The sequence below is a fragment of the Oncorhynchus keta genome, chromosome 34 (assembly GCF_023373465.1).
Source record: "Oncorhynchus keta strain PuntledgeMale-10-30-2019 chromosome 34, Oket_V2, whole genome shotgun sequence".
Taxonomy (NCBI): Eukaryota; Metazoa; Chordata; class Actinopteri; order Salmoniformes; family Salmonidae; genus Oncorhynchus; species Oncorhynchus keta.
The window spans coordinates 109,958-123,421 of record NC_068454.1 but is presented as its reverse complement, the minus strand read 5'-3'; the positions used below and the strand labels follow the sequence as shown (position 1 = coordinate 123,421).

Here is a 13,464-nt window from a genome sequence, read left to right as displayed (position 1 = left end):
AAGAGTCCTGGGGGAAATGTTGTGTGGGAGGACAAGAGTCCACCTGGGGGGAAATGTTGTGTGGGAGGACAAGAGTCCACCTGGGGGGAAATGTTGTGTGGGAGGACAAGAGTCCACCTGGGGGGAAATGTTGTGTGGGAGGACAAGAGTCCACCTGGGGGGAAATGTTGTGTGGGAGGACAAGAGTCCTGAGGGAAATGTTGTGTGGGAGGAAAAGAGTCCACCTGGGGGGAAATGTTGTGTGGGAGGACAAGAGTCCACCTGGGGGGAAATGTTGTGTGGGAGGACAAGAGTCCACCTGGGGGAAAATGTTGTGTGGGAGGACAAGAGACCACCTGGGGGGGAAATGTTGTGTGGGAGGACAAGAGTCCACCTGGGGGGAAATGTTGTGTGGGAGGACAAGAGTCCTGGGGGAAATGTTGTGTGGGAGGACAAGAGTCCACCTGGGGGAAATGTTGTGTGGGAGGACAAGAGTCCACCTGGGGGGAAATGTTGTGTGGGAGGAACGAGAGTCCACCTGGGGGAAATGTTGTGTGGGAGGAAAGAGAGTCCACCTGGGGGAAATGTTGTGTGGGAGGACAAGAGTCCACATAGGGGGAAATGTTGTGTGGGAGGACAAGAGTCCACCTGGGGAGAAATGTTGTGTGGGAGGACAAGAGTCCACCTGGGGGGAGATGTTGTGTGGGAGGACAAGAGTCCTGGGGGAAATGTTGTGTGGGAGGACAAGAGTCCACCTGGGAGCAAATGTTGTGTGGGAGGAACGAGAGTCCACCTGGGGGAAATGTTGTGTGGGAGGACAAGAGTCCACCTGGGGGGAAATGTTGTGTGGGAGGACAAGAGTCCACCTGGGGGAAATGTTGTGTGGGAGGACAAGAGTCCTGGCGGAAATGTTGTGTGGGAGGAACGAGAGTCCACCTGGGGGGAAATGTTGTGTGGGAGGACAAGAGTCCACCTGGTGGGAAATGTTGTGTGGGAGGACAAGAGTCCACCTGGGGGGAAATGTTGTGTGGGAGGACAAGAGTCTACCTGGGGGGAAATGTTGTGTGGGAGGACAAGAGTCCTGGGGGAAATGTTGTGTGGGAGGACAAGAGTCCTGGGGGAAATGTTGTGTGGGAGGACAAGAGTCCACCTGGGGGGAAATGTTGTGTGGGAGGACAAGAGTCCACCTGGGGGAAATGTTGTGTGGGAGGACAAGAGTCCACCTGGGGGGAAATGTTGTGTGGGAGGACAAGAGTCCATCTGGGGGGAAATGTTGCGTGGGAGGACAAGAGTCCAGCTGGGGGGAAATGTTGTGTGGGAGCAATGAGAGTCCACCTGGGGAAATGTTGTGTGGGAGGACGAGAGTCCACCTGGGGGGAAATGTTGTGTGGTAGGACAAGAGTCCACCTGGGGGAAATTGTTGTGTGGGAGGACGAGAGTCCACCTGGGAGGAAATGTTGTGTGGGAGGACAAGAGTCCTGGGGGAAATGTTGTGTGGGAGGACAAGAGTCCACCTGGGGGAAATGTAGTGTGGGAGGACAAGAGACCACCTGGGGGAAATGTTGTGTGGGAGGACAAGAGTCCACCTGGGGGGAAATGTTGTGTGGGAGGACAAGAGTCCACCTGGGGGAAATGTTGTGTGAGAGGACAAGAGTCAACCTGGGGGGAAATGTTGTGAGGGAGGACAATAGTCCACCTGGGGGGAAATGTTGTGTGGGAGGACAAGAGTCCACCTGGGGGGAAATGTTGTGTGGGAGGACAAGAGTCCACCTGGGAGGAAATGTTGTGTGGGAGGACAAGAGTCCACCTGGGGGGAAATGTTGTGTGGGAGGACAAGAGTCCACCTGGGAGGAAATGTTGTGTGGGAGGACAAGAGTCCACCTGGGGGGAAATGTTGTGTGGGAGGACAAGAGACCACCTGGGGGGAAATGTTGTGTGGGAGGACAAGAGTCCACCTGGGGGAAATGTTGTGTGGGAGGACAAGAGTCCACCTGGGGGAAATGTTGTGTGGGAGGACAAGAGTCCACCTGGGGGGAAATGTTGTGTGGGAGGATGAGAGTCCACCTGGGGGGAAATGTTGTGTGGGAGGACAAGAGTCCACATAGGGGGAAATGTTGTGTGGGAGGACAAGAGTCAACCTGGGGGGAAATGTTGTGTGGGAGGACAAGAGTCCACCTGGGGGAAATGTTGTGTGGGAGGACAAGAGTCCACCTGGGGGAGATGTTGTGTGGGAGGACAAGAGTCCTGGGGGAAATGTTGTGTGGGAGGACAAGAGTCCACCTGGGAGCAAATGTTGTGTGGGAGGACAAGAGTCCACCTGGGGGGAAATGTTGTGTGGGAGGACAAGAGTCCACCTGGGGGAAATGTTGTGTGGGAGGACAAGAGTCCTGGGGGAAATGTTGTGTGGGAGGAACGAGAGTCCACCTGGGGGGAAATGTTGTGTGGGAGGACAAGAGTCCACCTGGTGGGAAATGTTGTGTGGGAGGACAAGAGTCCACCTGGGGGGAAATGTTGTGTGGGAGGACAAGAGTCTACCTGGGGGGAAATGTTGTGTGGGAGGACAAGAGTCCTGGGGGAAATGTTGTGTGGGAGGACGAGAGTCCTGGGGGAAATGTTGTGTGGGAGGACAAGAGTCCACCTGGGGGAAATGTTGTGTGGGAGGACAAGAGTCCACCTGGGGGAAATGTTGTGTGGGAGGACAAGAGTCCACCTGGGGGGAAATGTTGTGTGGGAGGACAAGAGTCCAGCTGGGGGGAAATGTTGTGTGGGAGCAATGAGAGTCCACCTGGGGAAATGTTGTGTGGGAGGACGAGAGTCCACCTGGGGGAAATGTTGTGTGGGAGGACAAGAGTCCACCTGGGGGAAATGTTGTGTGGGAGTACAAGAGTCCTGGGGGAAATGTTGTGTGGGAGGACAAGAGTCCACCTGGGGGAAATGTTGTGTGGGAGGACAAGAGTCCTGGGGGAAATGTTGTGTGGGAGGACAAGAGTCCACCTGGGGGGAAATGTTGTGTGGGAGGAACGAGAGTCCACCCGGGGGAAATGTTGTGTGGGAGGACAAGAGTCCACCTGGGGGAAATGTTGTGTGGGAGGACAAGAGTCCACCTGGGGGAAATGTTGTGTGGGAGGAATGAGAGTCCACCTGGGGGAAATGTTGTGTGGGAGGACAAGAGTCCACCTGGGGGAAATGTTGTGTGGGAGGAATGAGAGTCCACCTGGGGGAAATGTTGTGTGGGAGGAACGAGAGTCCTCCCACAGGAGTCGCTGGTGCGCGATGAGACAAGGATATTCCTACCGGCCAAACCCTCCCAAACCCGGACGACGCTAGTACAATTGTGCGTCGCCCCACGGACCTCCCGGTCGCGGCCGGTTACGACAGAGCCTGGGCGCGAACCCAGAGTCTCTGGTGGCACAGCTGGCGCTGCAGTACAGCGCCCTTAACCACTGCGAGGGACGCCCAAAACAGACACATTTTGATGGGGATTTTTGCAGAATTAAATTATACAGGTGTGTCAATAGACTCTCAAAGTTAAATATTGTTGAAATGCAGATACAGTTGCAGCCATGTATATTGGCACCCTTGCACCTTTCTTAAATTATTCCCTATTTCTTCACAGAAATTAATTGAAATTGAAAAAAACACTTATTTTTTGAAACCTTATTTTCTCAATTAAAATTGTAAACTTAAAGAAAAATGGCATGGACAAAATGATTGGCACCTCGGAGCTTGTGCTTGGTTGCACATGGTCAAGATAACTGCAGACAAATGCTTCTTGAAGCCATCCGTGAGCACCTTTCTACTGCTAATTAGGCAGCAAACTGCTCTTTTCAAGGTGCAACAGCTGTTTTCAGATCTCGTGGGAGGGTATGGATGTGATACCGATCTGGACTCAACGCTGGTCACTCCAGAACAGCCTTAACGTTTCTTCTTCAAATCATTCCAAGGTGCTTTTTAAGTTTTCACGTTTTAACAGTCATATGTACAGTGTACGGATGGCCAACTAAATGCTTACATTCAGGTTCCTTCTGGACATATCAACAGCAATAAGAACTAATACAAGATAAGAACAAGAGAGCCCTGTATACATTACAATAACAACAGAATAACAAAACATACGTGTACAAAACAATATAATTCAGCAATAACAAACATATTTAATGAAATAAATCACATTCAACTACCATTATTAATAATCAGTGTGAAAAAAAAAAAAAGGTTTAGATCTTATCAGTTAATTCAGAGCGTTCAGACTCTGGCTACAGGAGGAGACAACAGATCTGGGACCAAGCTACAGGAGGAGACAGCATATCTGGGACCAGGCTATAGAAGGAGACTACAGATCTGGGACCAGGCTATAGGAGGAGACTACAGATCTGGGACCAAGCTACAGGAGGAGACAGCATATCTGGGACCAGGCTATAGAAGGAGACTACAGATCTGGGACCAGGCTATAGAAGGAGAGAACAGATCTGGGACCAGGCTATAGGAGGAGACAACAGATCTGGGACCAGGCTATAGGAGGAGACAACAGATATGGGACCAGGCTATAGGAGGAGACTACAGATCTGGGACCAGGCTATAGAAGGAGACAACAGATCTGGGACCAGGCTATAGAAGGAGACAACAGATCTGGGACCAGGCTATAGAAGGAGACAACAGATCTGGGACCAGGCTATAGGAGGAGACAACAGATCTGGGACCAGGCTATAGAAGGAGACAACAGATCTGGGACCAGGCTATAGAAGGAGACTACAGATCTGGGACCAGGCTATAGGAGGAGACTACAGATCTGGGACCAGGCTATCGGAGGAGACTACAGATCTGGGACCAGGCTATAGAAGGAGACAACAGATCTGGGACCAGGCTATAGGAGGAGACTACAGATCTGGGACCAGGCTATAGGAGGAGACAACAGATCTGGGACCAGGCTATAGGAGGTGACTACAGATCTGGGACCAGGCTATAGGAGGAGACTACAGATCTGGGACCAGGCTATAGGAGGAGACTACAGATCTGGGACCAGGCAATAGAAGGAGACTACAGATCTGGGACCAGGCTATAGAAGGAGACTACAAATCTGGGACCAGGCTATAGAAGGAGACTACAGATCTGGGACCAGGCTATAGGAGGAGACTACAGATCTGGGACCAGGCTACATGAGGAGACAACAGGTCTGGGACCAGGCTATAGGAGGAGACTACAGATCTGGGACCAGGCTATAGGAGGAGACTACAGATCTGGGACCAGGCTATAGGAGGAGACTACAGATCTGGGACCAGGCTACACAAAGTAAATGTCTCAGTAGAATTAAACATTTTTGCATCAGTATAATACAGGAAGGCACAATTTATAGTCCAATATTTACACGTGTTCTGGGGAAGGGTGGGATGGGGGCCCACCCACCCATAGGCCCACCCACCCATAGGCCCACCCACCCATAGGCCCACCCATAGGCCCACCCACTGGGGAGCCAGGCTCGCCAATCAGGAAGTCTTGTGCTGGCATAGTTACATGTGGTCTGCGGTTGTGAGGCCGGTTGGACGTACTGCCAAATTCTATAGAACGATGTTGGAGGCGGCTTATGGTAGAGAAATTAACATGACATTCTCTGGCAACAGCTCTGGTGGACAGTCCTACACTCATCCGTCAAAACTTGAGACTTCTGTGGCATTGTGTTGTGTGACAAAACTGCACATTTTAGTGGCCTTTTATTGTTCCCAGCACAAGGTGCACCTGTGTAATGATCATGTTGTATATATTTTGTGTGTGTGTGTGTGTGTGTGTGTGTGTGTGTGTGTGTGTGTGTGTGCGTGTGTGCGTGCGTGCGTGCGTGCGTGCGTGCGTATGTATGTTTGTATATATTTGCAAAAAACATATATGGGGGATTGGAAACCTACAGCAGTTTGTGTTACAGAGATCCTGTAGTTCTGTGGTTAGTGAACATATATGGGGGATTGGAAACCTACAGCAGTTTGTGTTACAGAGATCCTGTAGTTCTGTGGTTAGTGAACATATGGGGGATTGGAAACCTACAGCAGTTTGTGTTACAGAGATCCTGTAGTTCTGTGGTTAGTGATGTGGGGGATTGGAAACCTACAGCAGTTTGTGTTACAGAGATCCTGTAGTTCTGTGGTATTGGTAACATGTGGGGGATTGGAGGTGATGCAGACAATTGATGAAAATTCTTCATTGGAAGTTTCCGTAACCAAATCTTCCGTCATTCTGTGAAATCATCGATGTCATTCCTCCAAACCGTCTTGTCCTCTGTAGAACCTAGACGGTAAATAGATCAACATTTATTATTATATCTATTACACGTTGTCTCAAGTATTGTTTTAACAATGTTGTCGATCAGAACTATATTACACCCTCAACATTACCCAATACATTCATCAGAACTATATTACACCCTCAACATTACCCAATACATTCATCAGAACTATATTACACCCTCAACATTACCCAATGCATACCCTTAACGGAAAACCTCCCCAGTCCTTAACGATTACAAGCATACCCATAACGGAAAACCTCCCCAGTCCTTAACGATTACAAGCATACCCATAACGGAAAACCTCCCCAGTCCTTAACGACTACAAGCATACCCATAACGGAAAACCTCCCAGGTCCTTAACGATTACAAGCATACCCATAACGGAAAACCTCCCCAGTCCTTAAAGATTACAAGCATACCCATAACGGAAAACCTCCCCAGTCCTTAACGATTACAAGCATACCCATAACGGAAAACCTCCCCAGTCCTTAACGATTACAAGCATACCCATAACGGAAAACCTCCCCGGTCTTTGTGGTTAAATTTGTGTTTGAAATTCACTGCTCGACTGAGAGACCTTACAGATAGTTGTATGTGTGGCGGCACAGAGATGTTAAACACTATTATTGCACACAGAGATGTTAAACACTATTATTGCACACAGAGTGAATCCATGCAACTTATTATGTGACTTGAGCCATAAAAAAACAGGAGTTGAATACTTAGTGACTCAATACATTTCAGCTTAAAGCATTTTACGTAAAAATGTCTAAAAACACAATTCCACCTCGACATTATGGGGTGTTGTGGGTAGGCCAGTGACACAACATTTACACTTAATCCATTTTAAATTCAGGCTGTAAACAACAGAAATGAGGACTAAAGTCAAAGGGTGTGAATAGTTTCTGAAGGCTCTGTACTCGGTGGAGAAAACTATAAAAGAACATATCAGTAAGTAGTGTTTCTCAACCAAAATAAATTTTGTTATTAAGTTAATGTTGGGTCGTGAATTTGAACAAAACAGACGTGTACAGTATCAAGGGATCCGTGTTAAAGCGGAGGTTGTTTGTAAGGGTTTACCTGGTAAAGGAGAAAGGTGACAACAGAGATGACCATCAGTATGTTGGCTGCGACCAGTCCTGCTAGAGCTAGTCGGACTGACGGTTCTCCCTCGTCACTCGTTCTCTGGGCCTCTGGCAACGAGCAGCCTGGTTCCTCTACAGAAGGTCACACATATAGACTCAGTTTCATTGACTGTAGCTCTTTCCTAACAGTCAATGACCAAAAGCGGCCTCATGGGTGGAACGTTATTCATATTTATCATAATTAATCATGTTTGGGGTTTTTTTTTCTGCCGAAAATCTGGTGTTTCTACGTCAAACGGTTTAGTTATATTTCAGTCTTCTGTGTTGTATATAAAGTGTAATACTGGGATGTAAACTCCAAATGTAACACATTTCAACCCTGTATCTGACATGGTACAGGTGTCTTCTTTTTGTTAAGCCTATAACCATGTGTGTGAGGTGGATACGCTTGTTTCCAAGTAGATTTGTTTCAGACAACCAGGAACCACTCTGTGTTACCCTGCAGTATAAGGTTATTAAGGAATTCAGAGATTTAAACAAATCCGTTTCTTTCACTGAACCCTAACATAAAATACACACCTGTAACTAGAATTTTCCCCCAAATCTCCCATCAACTTCATAGTCCACGTTACAGCTTCATACACAGTCACACAGTTTTATACGCCTAAGAATGTATTATCTCAGTATACATTAGTATACAGACTTACCTGGTATGAAGAGAAGACTACCATTTCCAAACCTCCTGAGGTATGGCGGAGGGTACATGACCTCTACGCCACAGTAGTACAGGTCAGTGTCGTTACCCCGGAGACCAGAAATAGTCAGGTTCACCCTGCCTGGCCCTAACTGGCCCCGACAACGCACCTCCCCCACTCCCTCCACCTGGAAGGATGTCTGGTTGTGGGTGAAGGAGGAGGTGCACACCTCCTGCTTCCCCTCCCTGTACACCCCCCGGTACAGAGTGACCCTGAGCTCCTCCGGTTCATGTCTCCCTGCGTGGTGGTAGGAGCAGAACAGCTCGACCTCACCACGAAAACCGACCACACGGTACGGCTGGGTGACCCTCAGCGCTGGGGAGAGAGGCGGGAGAGAGTGGGAGAGAGGTGGACAGAGAGAGGTAGAGAGCAGCAGAAAGAGGGAGAGAGAGAGAGGGATCAGGAGAGAGGGAGAGAGCAGCAGAAAGAGGGAGAGAGAGAGGGATCAGGAGAGAGGGAGAGAGCAGCAGAAAGAGGGAGAGAGAGAGAGGGATCAGGAGAGAGAGAGAGAGCAGCAGAAAGAGGGAGAGAGAGAGAGGGATCAGGAGAGAGAGAGAGCAGCAGAAAGAGGGAGAGAGAGAGAGAGAGGGGGATCAGGAGAGAGAGAGAGAGCAGCAGAAAGAGGGAGAGAGAGAGAGGGGGATCAGGAGAGAGAGAGAGAGCAGCAGAAAGAGGGAGAGAGAGAGAGAGGGATCAGGAGAGAGGGAGAGAGCAGCAGAAAGAGGGAGAGAGAGGGAGAGAGCAGCAGAAAGAGGGAGAGAGAGAGAGGGATCAGGAGAGAGGGAGAGAGCAGCAGAAAGAGGGAGAGAGAGAGAGAGAGGGATCAGGAGAGAGGGAGAGAGCAGCAGAAAGAGGGAGAGAGAGAGAGAGGGATCAGGAGAGAGAGAGAGAGAGAGAGGGATCAGAGAGAGAGAGAGCAGCAGAAAGAGGGAGAGAGAGAGAGAGGGATCAGGAGAGAGAGAGAGGGGAAAGGTCAGATTCACTCACTGCTGTTGCTGAGCTTGTATCTTATACAGCTCCACATTATCCAGAAACAGGGGTCCACCTCATAACACCTGAGGTCCCAACAACACAATTACAACTAACAACTAACTCTGCATGGACTAAATCTAGTCCTTCAAGAAATGTATCATATTTGAAAAGAACTCACCATTCCACACTGGGAGGCAAAGACCGAGACAGAGAAATGTCAACAGGCTGAGACTCATGACGACGAGAAGAAATGTTCCTCCAAAAAGAATCTTGTCAGTCTTTTATATAACCAAGTGTTTTGGAAAGAGTTTGAGACGGTGCTCTGATACATACGCCATAGAAAGCCCTCAGTACCAGTAATCCCAAAACCACCCGGTCGAGTAGCCTATACAGTTCACTATTCTGCTAAAATAGGTTCCAATAACAACGGAAGATATGCAAAGTGAATATAAAGAGAGAGAGAAAAAAAACTGCCGTAAGTACAACAATGAGTCATAATGAAAATGCTGATTAGTGAGAATTGACACTTTTTGACGTCCTCAGCGTTGATTGGAACATATTTGGTGCTGCAGTGAACTAGATAGATATTTAATTTAACCTTTATTTAACGAGGCAAGTCATTTAATTACAAATTCTTATTTACAAAGACGGCCTACCAAAAGGCCTCCTGTGGGGACGGGTGTGGGGGGGGTCTGGGATTGATAAATATAGGACAAAACACAAATCAGGACAAGGGAGACACCACAACACTACATAAAGAGAGACCGAAGACACCGCAACACTACATAAAGAGAGACCTAAGACAACACAACACTACATAAAGAGAGACCTAAGACAACACAACACTACATAAAGAGAGACCTAAGACAACACTACATAAAGAGAGACAACACAACACTACATAAAGAGAGACACCACAACACTACATAAAGAGAGACCTAAGACACCACAACACTACATAAAGAGAGACCTAAGACACCACAACACTACATAAAGAGAGACCTAAGACACCACAACACTACATAAAGAGAGACCTAAGACACCACAACACTACATAAAGAGAGACCTAAGACAACACAACACTACATAAAGAGAGACCTAAGACACCACAACACTACATAAAGAGAGACCTAAGACACCACTACATAAAGAGAGACCTAAGACACCACAACACTACATAAAGAGAGACCTAAGACAACACAACACTACATAAAGAGAGACAACACAACACTCCATAAAGAGAGACACCACAACACTACATAAAGAGAGACCTAAGACACCACAACACTACATAAAGAGAGACCTAAGACAACACAACACTACATAAAGAGAGACAACACAACACTCCATAAAGAGAGACACCACAACACTACATAAAGAGAGACCTAAGACACCACAACACTCCATAAAGAGAGACACCACAACACTACATAAAGAGAGACCTAAGACAACACAACACTACATAAAGAGAGACCTAAGACAACACAACACTCCATAAAGAGAGACACCACAACACTACATAAAGAGAGACCTAAGACACCACAACACTACATAAAGAGAGACAACACAACACTACATAAAGAGAGACACCACAACACTACATAAAGAGAGACACCACAACACTACATAAAGAGAGACACCACAACACGACATAAAGAGAGACCGAAGACACCACAACACTACATAAAGAGAGACAACACAACACTACATAAAGAGAGACCTAAGACACCACAACACTACATAAAGAGAGACAACACAACACTACATAAAGAGAGACCCAAGACAACACAACACTACATAAAGAGAGACACCACAACACTACATAAAGAGAGACAACACTACATAAAGAGAGACCTAAGACACCACAACACTACATAAAGAGAGACCTAAGACACCACAACACTACATAAAGAGAGACCTAAGACAACACAACACTCCATAAAGAGAGACACCACAACACTACATAAAGAGAGACCTAAGACACCACAACACTACATAAAGAGAGACCTAAGACACCACAACACTACATAAAGAGAGACCTAAGACACCACAACACTACATAAAGAGAGACCTAAGACACCACAACACTACATAAAGAGAGACCTAAGACACCGCAACACTACATAAAGAGAGACCTAAGACAACACAACACTACATAAAGAGAGACCTAAGACAACACAACACTACATAAAGAGAGACAACACAACACTACATAAAGAGAGACCTAAGACAACACTACATAAAGAGAGACAACACAACACTACATAAAGAAAGACAACACAACACTACATAAAGAGAGACAACACAACACTGAATAAAGAGAGACCTATGACAACACTACATAAAGAGAGACCTAAGACAACATAACACTACATAAAGAGAGACCTAAGACAACACAACACTACATAAAGAGAGACCTAAGACACCACAACACTACATAAAGAGAGACCTAAGACACCACAACACTACATAAAGAGAGACCTAAGACACCACAACACTACATAAAGAGAGACCTAAGACACCACAACACTACATAAAGAGAGACCTAAGACAACACAACACTACATAAAGAGAGACCTAAGACACCACAACACTACATAAAGAGAGACCTAAGACACCACAACACTACATAAAGAGAGACCTAAGACACCACAACACTACATAAAGAGAGACCTAAGACACCACAACACTACATAAAGAGAGACCTAAGACAACACAACACTACATAAAGAGAGACCTAAGACACCACAACACTACATAAAGAGAGACCTAAGACACCACTACATAAAGAGAGACCTAAGACACCACAACACTACATAAAGAGAGACCTAAGACAACACAACACTACATAAAGAGAGACAACACAACACTCCATAAAGAGAGACACCACAACACTACATAAAGAGAGACCTAAGACACCACAACACTACATAAAGAGAGACCTAAGACAACACAACACTACATAAAGAGAGACAACACAACACTCCATAAAGAGAGACACCACAACACTACATAAAGAGAGACCTAAGACACCACAACACTCCATAAAGAGAGACACCACAACACTACATAAAGAGAGACCTAAGACAACACAACACTACATAAAGAGAGACCTAAGACAACACAACACTCCATAAAGAGAGACACCACAACACTACATAAAGAGAGACCTAAGACACCACAACACTACATAAAGAGAGACAACACAACACTACATAAAGAGAGACACCACAACACTACATAAAGAGAGACACCACAACACTACATAAAGAGAGACACCACAACACGACATAAAGAGAGACCGAAGACACCACAACACTACATAAAGAGAGACAACACAACACTACATAAAGAGAGACCTAAGACACCACAACACTACATAAAGAGAGACAACACAACACTACATAAAGAGAGACCCAAGACAACACAACACTACATAAAGAGAGACACCACAACACTACATAAAGAGAGACAACACTACATAAAGAGAGACCTAAGACACCACAACACTACATAAAGAGAGACCTAAGACACCACAACACTACATAAAGAGAGACCTAAGACAACACAACACTCCATAAAGAGAGACACCACAACACTACATAAAGAGAGACCTAAGACACCACAACACTACATAAAGAGAGACCTAAGACACCACAACACTACATAAAGAGAGACCTAAGACACCACAACACTACATAAAGAGAGACCTAAGACAACACAACACTACATAAAGAGAGACAACACAACACTACATAAAGAGAGACCTAAGACAACACTACATAAAGAGAGACAACACAACACTACATAAAGAAAGACAACACAACACTACATAAAGAGAGACAACACAACACTGAATAAAGAGAGACCTATGACAACACTACATAAAGAGACCTAAGACAACATAACTACATAAAGAGAGACCTAAGACAACATAACACTACATAAAGAGAGACCTAAGACAACACAACACTACATAAAGAGAGACCTAAGACACCACAACACTACATAAAGAGAGACCTAAGACACCACAACACTACATAAAGAGAGACCTAAGACACCACAACACTACATAAAAAGAGAGACCTAAGACACCACAACACTACATAAAGAGAGACCTAAGACAACACAACACTACATAAAGAGAGACCTAAGACACCACAACACTACATAAAGAGAGACCTAAGACACCACAACACTACATAAAGAGAGACCTAAGACACCACAACACTACATAAAGAGAGACCTAAGACACCACAACACTACATAAAGAGAGACCTAAGACAACACAACACTACATAAAGAGAGACCTAAGACACCACAACACTACATAAAGAGAGACCTAAGACACCACTACATAAAGAGAGACCTAAGACACCACAACACTACATAAAGAGAG

General features: G+C 46.2%; 1 protein-coding gene across 1 annotated transcript; it reads right to left on the bottom strand.

Moving 5' to 3' along the window:
• Positions 1–5,737: 5,737 nt before the first annotated feature.
• Positions 5,738–9,750, bottom strand: cd28 (CD28 molecule). Its single transcript, XM_052492694.1, has 4 exons — positions 9,244–9,750; positions 8,046–8,408; positions 7,334–7,470; positions 5,738–6,252 (listed from the first exon to the last, which is right to left on the bottom strand). Exons 1-4 carry the CDS (start codon positions 9,299–9,301, stop codon positions 6,166–6,168), a joined length of 645 nt encoding a protein of 214 aa, XP_052348654.1. The 5' UTR covers positions 9,302–9,750; the 3' UTR covers positions 5,738–6,165.
• Positions 9,751–13,464: the final 3,714 nt, after the last annotated feature.